This window comes from Falco cherrug, chromosome 1 (assembly GCF_023634085.1).
Source record: "Falco cherrug isolate bFalChe1 chromosome 1, bFalChe1.pri, whole genome shotgun sequence".
Lineage (NCBI taxonomy): Eukaryota > Metazoa > Chordata > Aves > Falconiformes > Falconidae > Falco > Falco cherrug.
In genome coordinates, this window is record NC_073697.1 from 84,545,470 (window position 1) to 84,558,457 (window position 12,988).

A 12,988-nucleotide genomic window follows, 5' to 3' on the forward strand; every position below is an offset into this window, starting at 1 on the left:
TTAAACAAGTCACAAAACAGGAACAGGAGAAAATTCTATGCTCCATTTGTACAATTAAACTCTATTTACATCATTGAGTTGCATCTTAAAACCTGCAGGGCAGAACAGATACCTACAAATAAAATGATGGTCCTTACCTATGCCTATGGAAGTGGCTATTCCATTAATTAACTGGGATAGAGATTTACCAGGAGAACCAGGGATATCTGAGGATGCCACCGAGTTACTGCTCAGGAGATCAATCTTCCCTGCTTGCTGTCTAAACTTCTCCAGTTCTCTAGACAAGAGGTTAAATTGTTCACTCTGTGTCCGGCATTTCTCCTCTAGCTCTCGGACTTTGGCCTGAACAAGCAAGACACAACACAGACATTTAAGTGAGATCAGAGCAAGCTGCGACTGCATCACATTTTTCTAAAGCACCAGGAAGCCAGTTGGGATAAACAGGCCCACAATCACATTTTTCTCCCCCTAAATTCTCATCCATATTTAGAATGAACCTTTTAGTAGCCCTGTAATATTGAAATAAGTACTACTTTCATGCCCAATTTCCAAAGGGGAAATTCCTCATTGTATTTTTTAGCAATGCTGTAAAAATCACTGCCAAGAACACTTGCAGCTTTGTGACCTCTACACACATCTGACTGTCACTTTTGTGCATTTTTCAAACTTTTTCTAAAACTCAGGTATATTTCTGAGGTTTGCCCATCCTCTGCTATTAAGTTGAAGCCTCCTGAATTGCTAGATTAACACTTATGTATTAAAAACCAGCAAGAACAAAAAAACCCCAAACCCACAGTGGTTCATGCAGAATGTGGGCCTAGCTACTGGCTGAATTCCCTTTCAAAAATGATGCTCCTCACTATGGATGCCAAACCACACAGACGTAATCCAGACACCAGCCAAGAGGAGATTGTTTGTAAACTTGCCAGAAGTACTGAAGTGTCATTGTTGGCAAACATCTTTGTTTTAATTTTGAGGCAGCAGGCTTTAACAAAACAGAACTTAAAAGATAAGCTTCTGTGCTAACTTGGGAAATCTGCCTACATACAGTTCATGAATTCCTGATGTGAAAAAATGTGAAAGGTGGTGGAAAGGAAATATTCCCTAGCTGAATGGAATGACAAAAGGCATGGGAATCCAGGATTCTTTCTTCTACAGCTTTTACTCAAAACACATGAAGACACTAAAGTACGAAAAAACCCTTTCATCCAAATCTGCACATTCATTGTACCAGCTAAATTAAGCATATAATAATCTTGTTCATATAATGCATTTAAATTTCAATCTGTATTTCTAAACAGCCTGCACATCTGTTTGCATACACTACCAGATATTCCTGAAGAGAAAAATCACAAATCTAGAATGCCCAAAGAGTTAGGAAAGAGCATATAAACACCTGTTGCAAAGACTGGAGAATCAGCATATCACCTGAGAATTTCATTTGTGAGGTCTGATTTTCACATAGGGACAAGCAGTTGGTCTGTACTCTAGAAATGTGCCACAGAGAGTGCCATCTGAGATCTAGGGAGCGCCTGTGTGCTGTGACCCAAATGCTGCATACAGAAGTAGCTCAACAGTGGCAGTAATAGCCTTCTTATATGAAAAGCTAATGCATTATATCCTAATCTAAGGCTTTATGATGAACAAACATCACTTTCCTTCATTAAAAGCCCATTTATACTATATGCCTAGTTAAACAACTGTACAACCAAGGAAGTCTGGATATCAATTAGATTCATTCAACTGTACTGAAGGTTTCTTTTTCTTGAAAAAGTTCTCAGTTCATATAAGAAAAAGTGCACATATTACATATCAAGAAGATGGCATATATTACATACCACCTATACCAAGATCTTGGCACAGCTACAGATAAACAAAACACAGTCCCCAGAAGAACACAAAAATCCTAACTTCCTACTACACAAGGTGCTCCTGTTTGTTCCTTTTTTTGGTAACAAATACATTTTTAAAGCTACAGTGAATTTTGAGGATATAATTTCTTTGTATTCATAAAACACAGATTAATTTAGTTCTGCTAAATTAGTCCCAAGGGTATCTATCTGATTGATTATGGAACAAAATATTAAGACACAGAGACATTGTGAGAGTTTTACACAAACATTAAATATTTTGAATTTTGCTTTTTGTCTGTCATCTTTTTATTGTGGTTTTGAGCAACTGAAATGTGAGCTTTTGCTATTTGTTAATTTGCTGAATGAATAAGGCATCTACATACAATTTTAAAAGAACATTGATAAACAAATAAAGCAATAAACTAGTTTGGGTTTTCAGATCCCCTCTTTCCAAAGGAAAGTTTAAGGATGAGCTATTCAGCTCTCTAAGAATACATACTGACCTTTCCACATGCAGTTATGGAAATTCCAGCACAAAATAACAAATAAAAACATCACTATCCTGACCCCAACAAGATGCTAAGGCTGTCTTTCAAAATTTCGAAAAAATATGAATGCATTATTATTATTTATTAATCTCAAACTTATTTCCATTTCATAATATACTTTCTTTGACTTTTCTTTGGAGCATCTAAAATCTTCAACTTGTCCTCTCTTGCCAGTACGAAGCCTGGAAGAAAAATGACTTTACTACTTTTTTTTCAATGAAGGTTGTGAGTTAGAAGAGAGCACAAAGCTGGTAGTATATGAAGAAAAATTTGCCGTACGATCCACAATAGTACTCGCAGGAGGCATCCCTACACCCATCTTTGGGTTCTTGGTTCATTGTTAGCCAGCCAGACTTGCTTCACTGTAGAAAATGTACATATTCATGTGTATCACTGCAGAGCAAGGCACACTCTTACGCCCTCAGAAATAATGAATTTTTATTCTGTATTATGGTTCTGCCCATATAACCTACCCTAATAACAATGACACAAAAGCACCAAGTCTACCAGATCTCCCTAAGACCATACCTGCCTATAGCAGCGGTTGTATGAAAAGACACTCTACCGCAGGCTATACTGAATGTATCTCGCTTAGGACTTGCCAAGTTTCTGATACAATATATAGCGTTATTTTTAAAACTTAAATGGAAAATGAAGCAGACTTCATCCATTACAAGACAGATACTGCTCGCACAAGACAGATAAGCAACTTTCCACGTGGTCAGACTTGAATTCAGACTACTAATTAGCTCACATATTCTGCTATGCAGATATCATTTCATGGTGTAACTGCTTACATAGCAGCAATGGCTTTCAGTAGGTGGCTCAATAAATCAATTTCAGGAGAAAATACCACAGAAAATTACCTCTGTATTAACAAAGAAACAATCTGAATTCAGACAAAAATCCACAAAGTCAGAAAGCTACTATGTTGAATAAACTACTAAACCATTCTTACTGGGCATGCTTGTAAGAAATTAACTTTGAAAAACACTGAGTTCCAATTAAATCATGCCATATTTGATGATTAATCTCTTATATAAAAAAGTCTCATTGTGGTGATTTGGTATTAGGCCAATAAATGTCAGGCATGCTTGCATAACAATGGTTCTAGCACACATCCCATGCAAGGTTAGGCAGGACTATCGTACTCTTTTTAAAAGGAAAAGTGCAGGATTCAGGACAGGGAAAGGAGAACTTATGCCCTAAAATACCTGCATGCTGTCCAAGGTGTTCTGGATGAAGTGCAAAGCAATAAATTCCAAACAAGACACAGTAAACAAAGATATGTGAAATAAACAAAGAAATAAAAACAGTTTTGAACACTTATTTTACATTTCAAAGCAAAATATACTAGAACAGTTAACACGTGTAAAAACATGCATTAACACAAACCACACTATAGAACATTTCAGAAATCAATACCACTGCTGATCTTATATTGCAAAAGGCAAATTAAATAAAATGCTGAAAATTAATGGGTTTATGGCAATAAAAAGCAAAAGCTTAGGAAACCTTGATGGAGTTATGCAAATTGGGAGTCACAGTCAAATCAGCTAAATAGGAATTTTGGTTAGCTTGAAGGGGGTAAATAATTGCTTGCCTGCTTTGTTTCTACTTATATTTTCCTGCATCACATACTTTACACTAGACATTAAATAATAATTTAATCTTATATTCTTAAAGGCAAAACAAATTTTATACAGTGATAATGAAAGCCTATGAGTAAAACATGTTCTGTGGGAATATTAACTTTTACAGATAAAAGTAAACAAACCTTTTTATTATTTTTTTAAAAGATGATCAATGCACTAGAAAAACCACCTTCCATCAACGCATGACCGGTAAGCACACAGACATAACAACAGAAACAGATGTCTAAATGAACTATTGACAATATACTTACTATAATCAATCAATGGTATCACACATTCTTTACGGTATGTACATTATGTTAAGACTTAATAATGATTTAATGCCTTTTCTTTTCCTCAGGCAGAAAAACTAGTTTGGTAGTTATCAGCAAAAAAATATTTTGCATTAAAAAAAGTACAAAAAAGAAAAGGAAATTTGGATGCAATTAGTGTGCTATTTACTTGTACATATATATTTTCTGACACTTTTCCTCACCCAAGTACATCAAATGATATGATCACAAGAATCTGTTGAGCCTAGTTTTGAAAAACTGAGGAGGAATTGTTTGCTTTAGGAACCTTCCTACAGGGGTTCTAATTTCTGCTGCCTGTTGTTGTCATTTGTCCTATCTTTCTCAACACTATGGGTCAGCCTGCATTTCTAAACAGCAGGCAGCAAAGGGAATAAAAGTTTTTGTCAACACCAGGCAGATACTCAAGTGTATTAATTTATTTCATTTCTCCTTTGATTTTTTGTTTTCATATGTAATTTAACCATAACCGCATTTATCCATTATATAGGTTCCATTATTATAAGTCTCCATTTTAAATCTCTAAAAATTTCACTCCAGCTTAAGACAAAGAGGTTTTGCAAACCTTGCCTTATTCCAACTAAAATTCACAGCAAAGCTCATGGTTTTTGAATGCGAGTAAGAATTTGCTCCTATTCTTCATGTCACTCCTAGATAAGACACATGCAATTCTGTATCCTTATGCACAGAAGACTAAATTACTGGATTTTTAAATTTTTTTTTTTATTACTGACTTGAAGGAAAGCTTGAAATGTGATGCAAAGTCCATAAACGCAACTACTAATGAATTTACAGGTAACGCCCTGTGTGCCAAGGTCATAACTGCTATGAGCAATTGCTAACAAAATTACTATCAATTTTTTAATGTATCTTTATGGATGATGTTGCCTTAATGGATGATGTCAGTATGTGCAGCTATTTGGTGCTTTAGAAGTTAGTAAAGCAGATCACTTGAATCATCTCTCAAAACTTAATCTATTTAAGTGTTTACTTACTAAACCAAGTAGTCACTCGCAAATTCTAAAAACATATTGCAGCATAATTGAGAAATGCCACTGCTGGAGATAAACAGCAACAGGATTATAGGCAATGGACATGGGTAGCATCCAGGATACAAGAACAATATTCTTCATAATGAAAGTGCTCAAAGACTAGAAGAGGCTCTCCATGGAGGCTGTCATATCACCATTCTTAGAGATATTTAAAATGGACTGAGCACAGCCTTGAGCAGACTACAGTAATTTTGAAGAGGGCCCTTCTCTGAGCAGGAAGTTGCACCAGATAGCCAGAGTTCACTTCCAAACAGAATTATTCTGTTTCTAAGTTAAAATTTCAATATGCTTCTGGTGCACTTGATTTTCAAATGCCCAGTTCAGACTACCTTGAAAAGATCTAGTTTTCCAATAAAAAGAATGAAGTGTTCTCCCTATCGCACCCTTTGAAGGTTTTTTGAAGTATGCAAATTCTTTCATTAGGTTTAAAAATTTTGGCTCTTTAGTACATTGCTTTGTTTACTAGACAGCACTTAATTAGGAACCTTCACTAATCGATTGCTATTTGCAGTTATATTTCCAGCTTTAATTATAATAATTCATGTAATCACTTCCTTTTTATGTGTCTGATAGTATTTTACAAAAAATGGTATCGAAATTTGCATTCTATACAAAGAGAAACTGAGGTATACACATCACTTCCAACAGACCAGCTTAATGCACTGCTGACTGAATTACAATCTTTAAAGGATGCAATTACATTAGAAGAAGAAAAAAACCCACCTTATTTGCCTACATATTACTTGAAACTTTCAAAAGTAATCATACTGCAAAGTTGTATCACCTTCAGAATGGAACTTCCACAAGAAAAGGTAACACAAAGGGTATGTACTTACCTCTAGCAACTGAACTGCTCCTTCATGTTCCTTCTTAGCTTCAACCTGAGCCTTGTTTTTATAGTAAAAAGAAGAGAGAAGAGAGAGAAAAATCAGTTACTCCTGGCACACATAGTGTGCTTTAACCACCCAATGTATCATACTGTATACTCAAATCCAAAGCCAATTAGTCTTGAAGGGATGGCTCCGCCAATATTATTATAGTGCTTTAGTTCCAAGCCACTGAAATAACTGCTTATTTTTAGGAGATTGAATCGCAGTGAAGCTTAATAGCATTGGTATTTTTTTGGACCAAGACAAGTATGCTCAACATACTGCAAGAACGCATCAGAAGTATCTCTGAAACCCTTAATTTAAAAACTGAAAAATGAGCTTGTTATTCTACATTGCAGAAGGTTCATACTGTAGAAATCTACCATACCAGCTAGGAGGAAGCAACATAAAAATTAAGCTCATTCTTTACATGCAGCAACAGTATGTATCTTCTAGGTAAAGAGCTCATAAAACACTTCAAGGCAGCCACAAGAAAGGTTGTCTGTAAACAAGAGTGCAACATTTTGGGTCCAATCAGCTGAGTCAAAGAAGAAAAGAAGGAATCAATGAGAGCAGAAAAGTGTATTCATGTAGCTCAGAAATTCAGTTATCAAATTTTGATCAGGCAATAGCACTTTGCGTTACCCTCACATTTAATTTCCATTTCAGTTTTCACCATCTTCTTTATTGAAGCTTGCCCAAGATAAGCAAACTTTTTATTAACCATTGTATCAGGCTGATAGCAGCAAGATGCACGAGCTTTGCCTGTTAGCTCCTTATTACTGTAACCAAAAGACCCCATTCTGCACATTCCTCAAAGAAAAGCCCTAAACCCTTCCAGTTTAGCAGAGGGCAACAGCCCACAAACTTTCTAATTTAATGGGCCAGATACTCCCCTGATGCATGCTGACTCAGCTATATTAACTTAATTTTCCTCATCTATGAGGGCTATCCTACCCTGTTACTGGTTTCGATGGAAGCTGGGTCACACCATAAAGTTGCAACCAAAACCATAATATACAAACTGCACTTCACAGTCACACATGGTAATAAAGCCTCCTTTTGTCTTACAAGCACAGTCATATTTCTTCCTGAATTACAGTTACAAGTCTTCTTGCTAGTACCTGATAAAAATACTGGCTCCAGGAGCATCAGCAAGCATATGATGACAGGTTATACAACCATCATTACAAGTTTAATAAAATCTACCCAGAATATGAGTTCTTGATAAAAGATGAGTAAACCTGCATCAATATCTATCTCTCTTTTACATTGAACTGTCTTGTATTAAGGTTTTCTTGAAGAAAAAGACCATGTGATTCCCCATCAATGCAAAACTTTGCTGAACAATATTATATTCTTCCTTTCAGGCTGAAAATCTGATCAGTCTGTACATATATTAATAACACAATGAATTTTTATTTATAATATCAAAATGTGACAGCAAATGCATCAGACTGTACCAGTAACTTGTTTTGAAGTACATGTTTCTGTTGTTCATCAACATCTTTATGACAGTAACAAGATAGGCTGTGAAATGTCATCCTGTTACTGCCTGGAGTTACTCTTTTCATTTCACAGTACTTTTTCAAGTAATTAGATGACTGTAATAAAAAAAGGAAGAAAGACTTCAACATACGTGCTAGGTCAGCTCTAGATGAAATGTGAGCCAACAATTCCTGTTTAATGATGGAAGAAAAGTATTACAGGTAACAGATTTATTTAAATTATTCTTCTGACAATATACACTGCATTATAACGTTGAAAAGGAGGTATGCTGGACACCAGCAATCTAGAAGCTACAACAGAACAACTTAATCTGGCCTCATCTCCTCTACTTTGCCCTTACCCCAAGCTATCTGTGGTTCTTTAGGCATCTCTCTACAAGGTAGAACAGTGCACAATACAGACATCCTCCCAAAATGTTTCAGTGTTTTGAATACTTTCCCTCTTCTACCCCATAGTGTACTAATTCAGTCTTCATTTTTATTTTATAGCATTAATAATGGCATTACAAATCTCAATCAAACTGGAATCCCAACATGATACAATGGAAAACAATCTGAGACTGGACAGGATGAAAATCAAAAGTTAAAAAATAAAAAAAGCGCCCTTTTTCTTTTTGAGTGGTTATCTAGAATGAGTATCACATGCAGATTTTGTCAAGAGATGTGATGGGCAGAATGCTCATTTAAGTTGTCAGAGATCCTTATCATGAAAGGCAATAATAATTTCAAAATACACAATAGCAACTTAATCACATAATTAGATGTTCAGGGTGAAAATGAGTCTCTGTGCAAAGTCCCTGGAGAAGTATTTCAGACTAACGAATGAAACCAGTGAGAAGGATTAATTATTTCTAAGTAATGCACAGATTAATTGTTACGGTGGATCTTAGTACAGGAATTATGAGCTAAAATTCTAGCAGAACTCAGTGGTAAGTTATTATTAGATAGTAATTTTTAACATAAATGATGTATTCCATGCTACTTCAGGTCCACTGAATATGTATTTAATCACTGGCTACACAGATGCTGAGCTAGTTGCATTGTGTAAAATACCAAATACAATACAACCTTGTTTGTGCTTGAAGTCTATCACGTTATAGCTTAGCACAAATGACTGGAGAAAACAGTATTACAGAGATGTGTCTCCTGTTCCCAATCTGTAACAAAAAGACCCATGTAATGTGGATTTTTTAGATGACTGTAATAAAAATTATAATCATGAAAAGCTGTACCTTTCTTTGGTTTCTTTGCTTTGCCAAGAAATTTAAGTCCAAAATTTATGTGGACGTTCAAATAATAACAGCTGAATATAAATAGAAATGGCATTTTGAAATATGCCTAAAAAGATTCTGAAAGGCTAAAAGAAATTTAACTGGAAGATCTTATTTGGTCAAGAGTTTTCTATATCAAGCAAACTATATTAGATACATCTTTTTATTCAGCTAAGAATGTCCCTCCACGCCAATTCTCTACCAAATTATCATTAGCATTATTATTTCCATGTTTTGATCTAGTCAAGCAAATGGAAAACATTAGTATTGAGAAAATTGCAGCTTTAAGTAGCTTTGGTAAGATTGAAACTCAATACCATGTTTTTTATATTACAGTGAATACTGAAAAGTTGCAGTCTGAATGAAAGATGTCTTAAAGTGATTTGTGAAGCAGAGAATGAGATTGGTAATGAGGTACTTAAACAACTGTTTATTGTGGTGGGCTGACCCTGGCTGGAGTCCAGGTGCCCACCAAAGCCGCTCTGTCACTCTCCTCCTCAGCTGGACAGGGGAGAGAATACAACAAAAGGCTTGTGGGTTGGTATAAAGACAGTGAGAGATCACTCACCAATTACTGCCACAGGCAGAACAGCCTCTACTAGGGGAAATTAGTTTAATCTATTACCAATCAAATTAGCATAGGATTATGAGAAATAAAATCCAATCTTAAAACACCTCTGCCTCTCCACCCCACCCTTCTTCCCCAGCTCAGCTTCACTCCTGAATCCTCTACCTCCTTCCCAGAGCGGTGCAGGGGGACTGGGAATGGGAACTGTAGTCAGTTCATCACGTTGTCTCTGCCACGCCTTCTTCCTCAGAGGGAGGACTCCTCACACTCCTCCCTGCTGTGGGTCCCTCCCACAGGAGACAGTCCTCCACAGACTGGTCCAGCACAGGTCCTTCCCCCAGGCTGCAGTTCTTCACTAACCACTCCACAGTGGGTCCCTCCCACAGGGTGCAGCCCTTCACGAACTGCTCCAGTGTGGGTCCCCGCAGGGTCCCCAGCCCTGCCTCCTCTCCACGGGGCCACAGGTTCTGCCAGGAGCTGTTCCAGCACAGACTGCCCACAGGTCACAGCCCCCTTCAGGCACCCTCTGCTCTTGTGCGGGGCCCTCCCCAGGCTGTGGGTGGGGGTCTGCTCCCCTGTGGGCTCCATTGGCTCGGGGGACAGCCTGCCTCACCATGGTCTTCATCACGGGCTGCAGGGGAATCTCTGCTCTTGGTGCCTGGAGCCCCTCCTCCAGTCCTCGAGCACTGATCTGGGTGTCTGCAGAGCTGTTCCTCTATTCTCATTCCTCTCTCCAGCTACAGGCTCTCATGCAGTTTTTTTTCCCCCTTCTTAAGTATGTTACCCTAGGGGCTCTACCACTGTTGCTGATGGGCTTGGCCTTGCCCAGCAGTCAGCTGGCATTTGGCTCCATCAGACACAGAGGAATCTTCTAGCAGCTCCTCACAGAAGCCACCCCTATAGCACACACCCCCCCCCACCAAAACCTGGCAACACAAACCCAATGCATTTATGAAAAAGAAGATCAACTGTGCTGTGTAAGTATCTTGACAAGGACTTACTTTTATCTAATTTAGTGGAGAAAAGTAGTAAGAATTGCCAGCATCTAGAAGAGGAAGCCAAATAAATCGTAACAAAACATCAGCACGTCAATGAGAATGATTAAGTTCCAGCAAAGTGACAAGGAAATGGTAGATTCCCCGTATTGTGGATATCATAAAATTAAGAGCGGGTTCCTTCCTGACACTTGAGGAATGCACAAATATTCCTGAGCCCAATATAGAGGGAAGCAATGGAAATACAAAGGAAATACATGTATTAGTATTGCTTTTCTCCCTCTTGGGAAATATAAGGACTTACGTATACTAGTCAGGTTAATCTTCACTAGCATAAACATTTATGAATCATTTAGTACAGTCATGTAAATCCAACAGTAAATATCCACTTGTTACAACTGCATCAGCAATCATGCAGAACAATCCAAAATGGGAACCAGTTTGGCGGCTGTGGTTTAAGTTCCTTCAAACCAGGAGATCTGTTTCATGACCTGTGCTCTGTCACTGCAATTTGCTGTTTCACCTGACTTACCCTTTCTCCACTTACCTTCTGCAGGAGTTCAATTTCTTGCTGTTTGGCGTTGAGAACAGCCAAGGCTTGCTCATGCTCCAACTCCAGCTGTTGCCGCCGTTCAGCAGCCTCTCGCATATGCTGTATCAAAGGAAGCAGAAAAATATCAGGAGACTTTAACATATCCGACCTGCAGCCAAACATGCTGCCATTCCCAGGCATGCAGATGTTCATCTCAACATAAAAGCTATCCGGTATCACTGATAGGCAAGCAGGAAACTGGATAGGATTTTAATTCAGTCGGTACTTAAAGAGGCATATTGCCAATGTTAAACAGGCATTTTGACAGCAAACTCTTTTGGGAGATATAAGTCTTGTCATTGACAGCAATGTGGCCTCTGTGATGCACAAGTGAACAGTACCCATTTTATCCATCAGGCACACATTTATATATGGCATTGTGATGAAAAATGAAAGCTTGGAAAATAATTAGATTGACAATTCCCTAAAAGCCTCTTTATCTAGGATACAGTTTTGTGATTTGTTTTGCAAATAATAACCCAAAAGAAATAGCTTACCTTTGCTAATCTCTGCCTATTTATAGCAAATTAGACAAAGCAAAACTCACATAGGTGGATTTGGACAAAAGTGACTATACAGTACTCAGAAACAACTTTTAAAGCACAGTTGCTACTAATGATGCAAAGCATTATGAGAAAGGTTCTTGGGAAGAGCACAAGCTGAACAATGTCAAGATACCATTTGAAGATAGGAATCTTTTTCATTACAGGTTAGTATTCTTCTCCCAGTATCATTATAACTTTCAAACATTCGGTTAATAAATGGGAGTTAAGAAAGATCTCTTTATAGATTCTGATCACTTCTCCGCTGAAAATGTTATTAAAAGATTTTTATTTCCCAAATTACATATTACTCCCATAATATCCTCAGAGCAGAGACACAATGTCTTATCTGCAGCACCATGAGTTATTACACTCAAACCTATCAGGAACTGACACTTGGGAACACAAATGAGTGGCTAAAATTGACGAGAACAGCCCAAAATATCTTATTGTGTACGCGAGAAAATTTTATCAAGTGTATTCCTAACCTTCAGTGAGCTGTTGCTCTCTGCTGAGTGTTACCCATAAGAAAGAGGGACAGCACAGTGAGGCTGACTTCTTTTAATCTGGATACATTTGCAAAGGGAGAAGAAATCTCTCCAATACTGTATTTGGCCTCTGCTAGGCATTTATTTATTTTCACTTGATGTGTTGACTAAAAACAACAAAAATCATCAAAGATTTTTCCAGTTCATCAGTTTTGACTCTCAACTATGGCTTGTTTTCTAGGAGTTTTGTGACTGTAAACTGTAAACGTTTCTGAACTGTGCATTTTGTACAAATCTTAAATGGATCTGTTAATGGTTAATATCTATTCTCAGTATTTAATAATGACCAAAAATAATGGTCCTGATTCTCATCTCATCTGAGTGAACATAACCTATTTTCTACCTAGCATTACTCATGACTTAAACTAGCATGAACCTACATTTACTGAGCTCAGCAGCTTCCATCAAGTCTTATGTAAAACTTGACACTGATAGAGCATCAGCACATTTCTTATATTCAAGAAATGGTGAGGCAGTCAAGTCATTCTCACACCTTTAATTAAAACCTTTAATTACCAAAAAAAGAACAAAAGTCTCACCTCACTCTCTCAAGGCTTTGCATCAGATTTGGCACAGCATATTTTGATACTGTTAAGTTCTTACTACTTTTAAAAAATTACTACAGAACATTTCTAGTCCTTTGCAAAAACCTATAAATAACTAATACCGTGACCATACAGTGAATCTATAAAATGTA

The 12,988-nt window shown here is 37.3% G+C and overlaps 1 protein-coding gene across 3 annotated transcripts in view; it reads right to left on the reverse strand.

The window, feature by feature from the left end:
- Window positions 1–12,988, reverse strand: part of RIMBP2 (RIMS binding protein 2) — a 162,535-nt gene that overhangs the window by 45,749 nt on the left and 103,798 nt on the right. For 2 of the 3 annotated variants that reach the window (XM_027814017.2, XM_055712049.1), the window contains exons 7-10: window positions 11,157–11,261; window positions 6,235–6,285; window positions 3,616–3,636; window positions 138–342 (exon numbers count right to left, since the gene is read on the reverse strand). In XM_027814017.2, the coding sequence (XP_027669818.1) occupies window positions 138–342; window positions 3,616–3,636; window positions 6,235–6,285; window positions 11,157–11,261 (382 nt within the window). The remainder of the gene's footprint in view (window positions 1–137; window positions 343–3,615; window positions 3,637–6,234; window positions 6,286–11,156; window positions 11,262–12,988) is intronic. The other variant, XM_027814018.2, reaches the window with a different exon arrangement.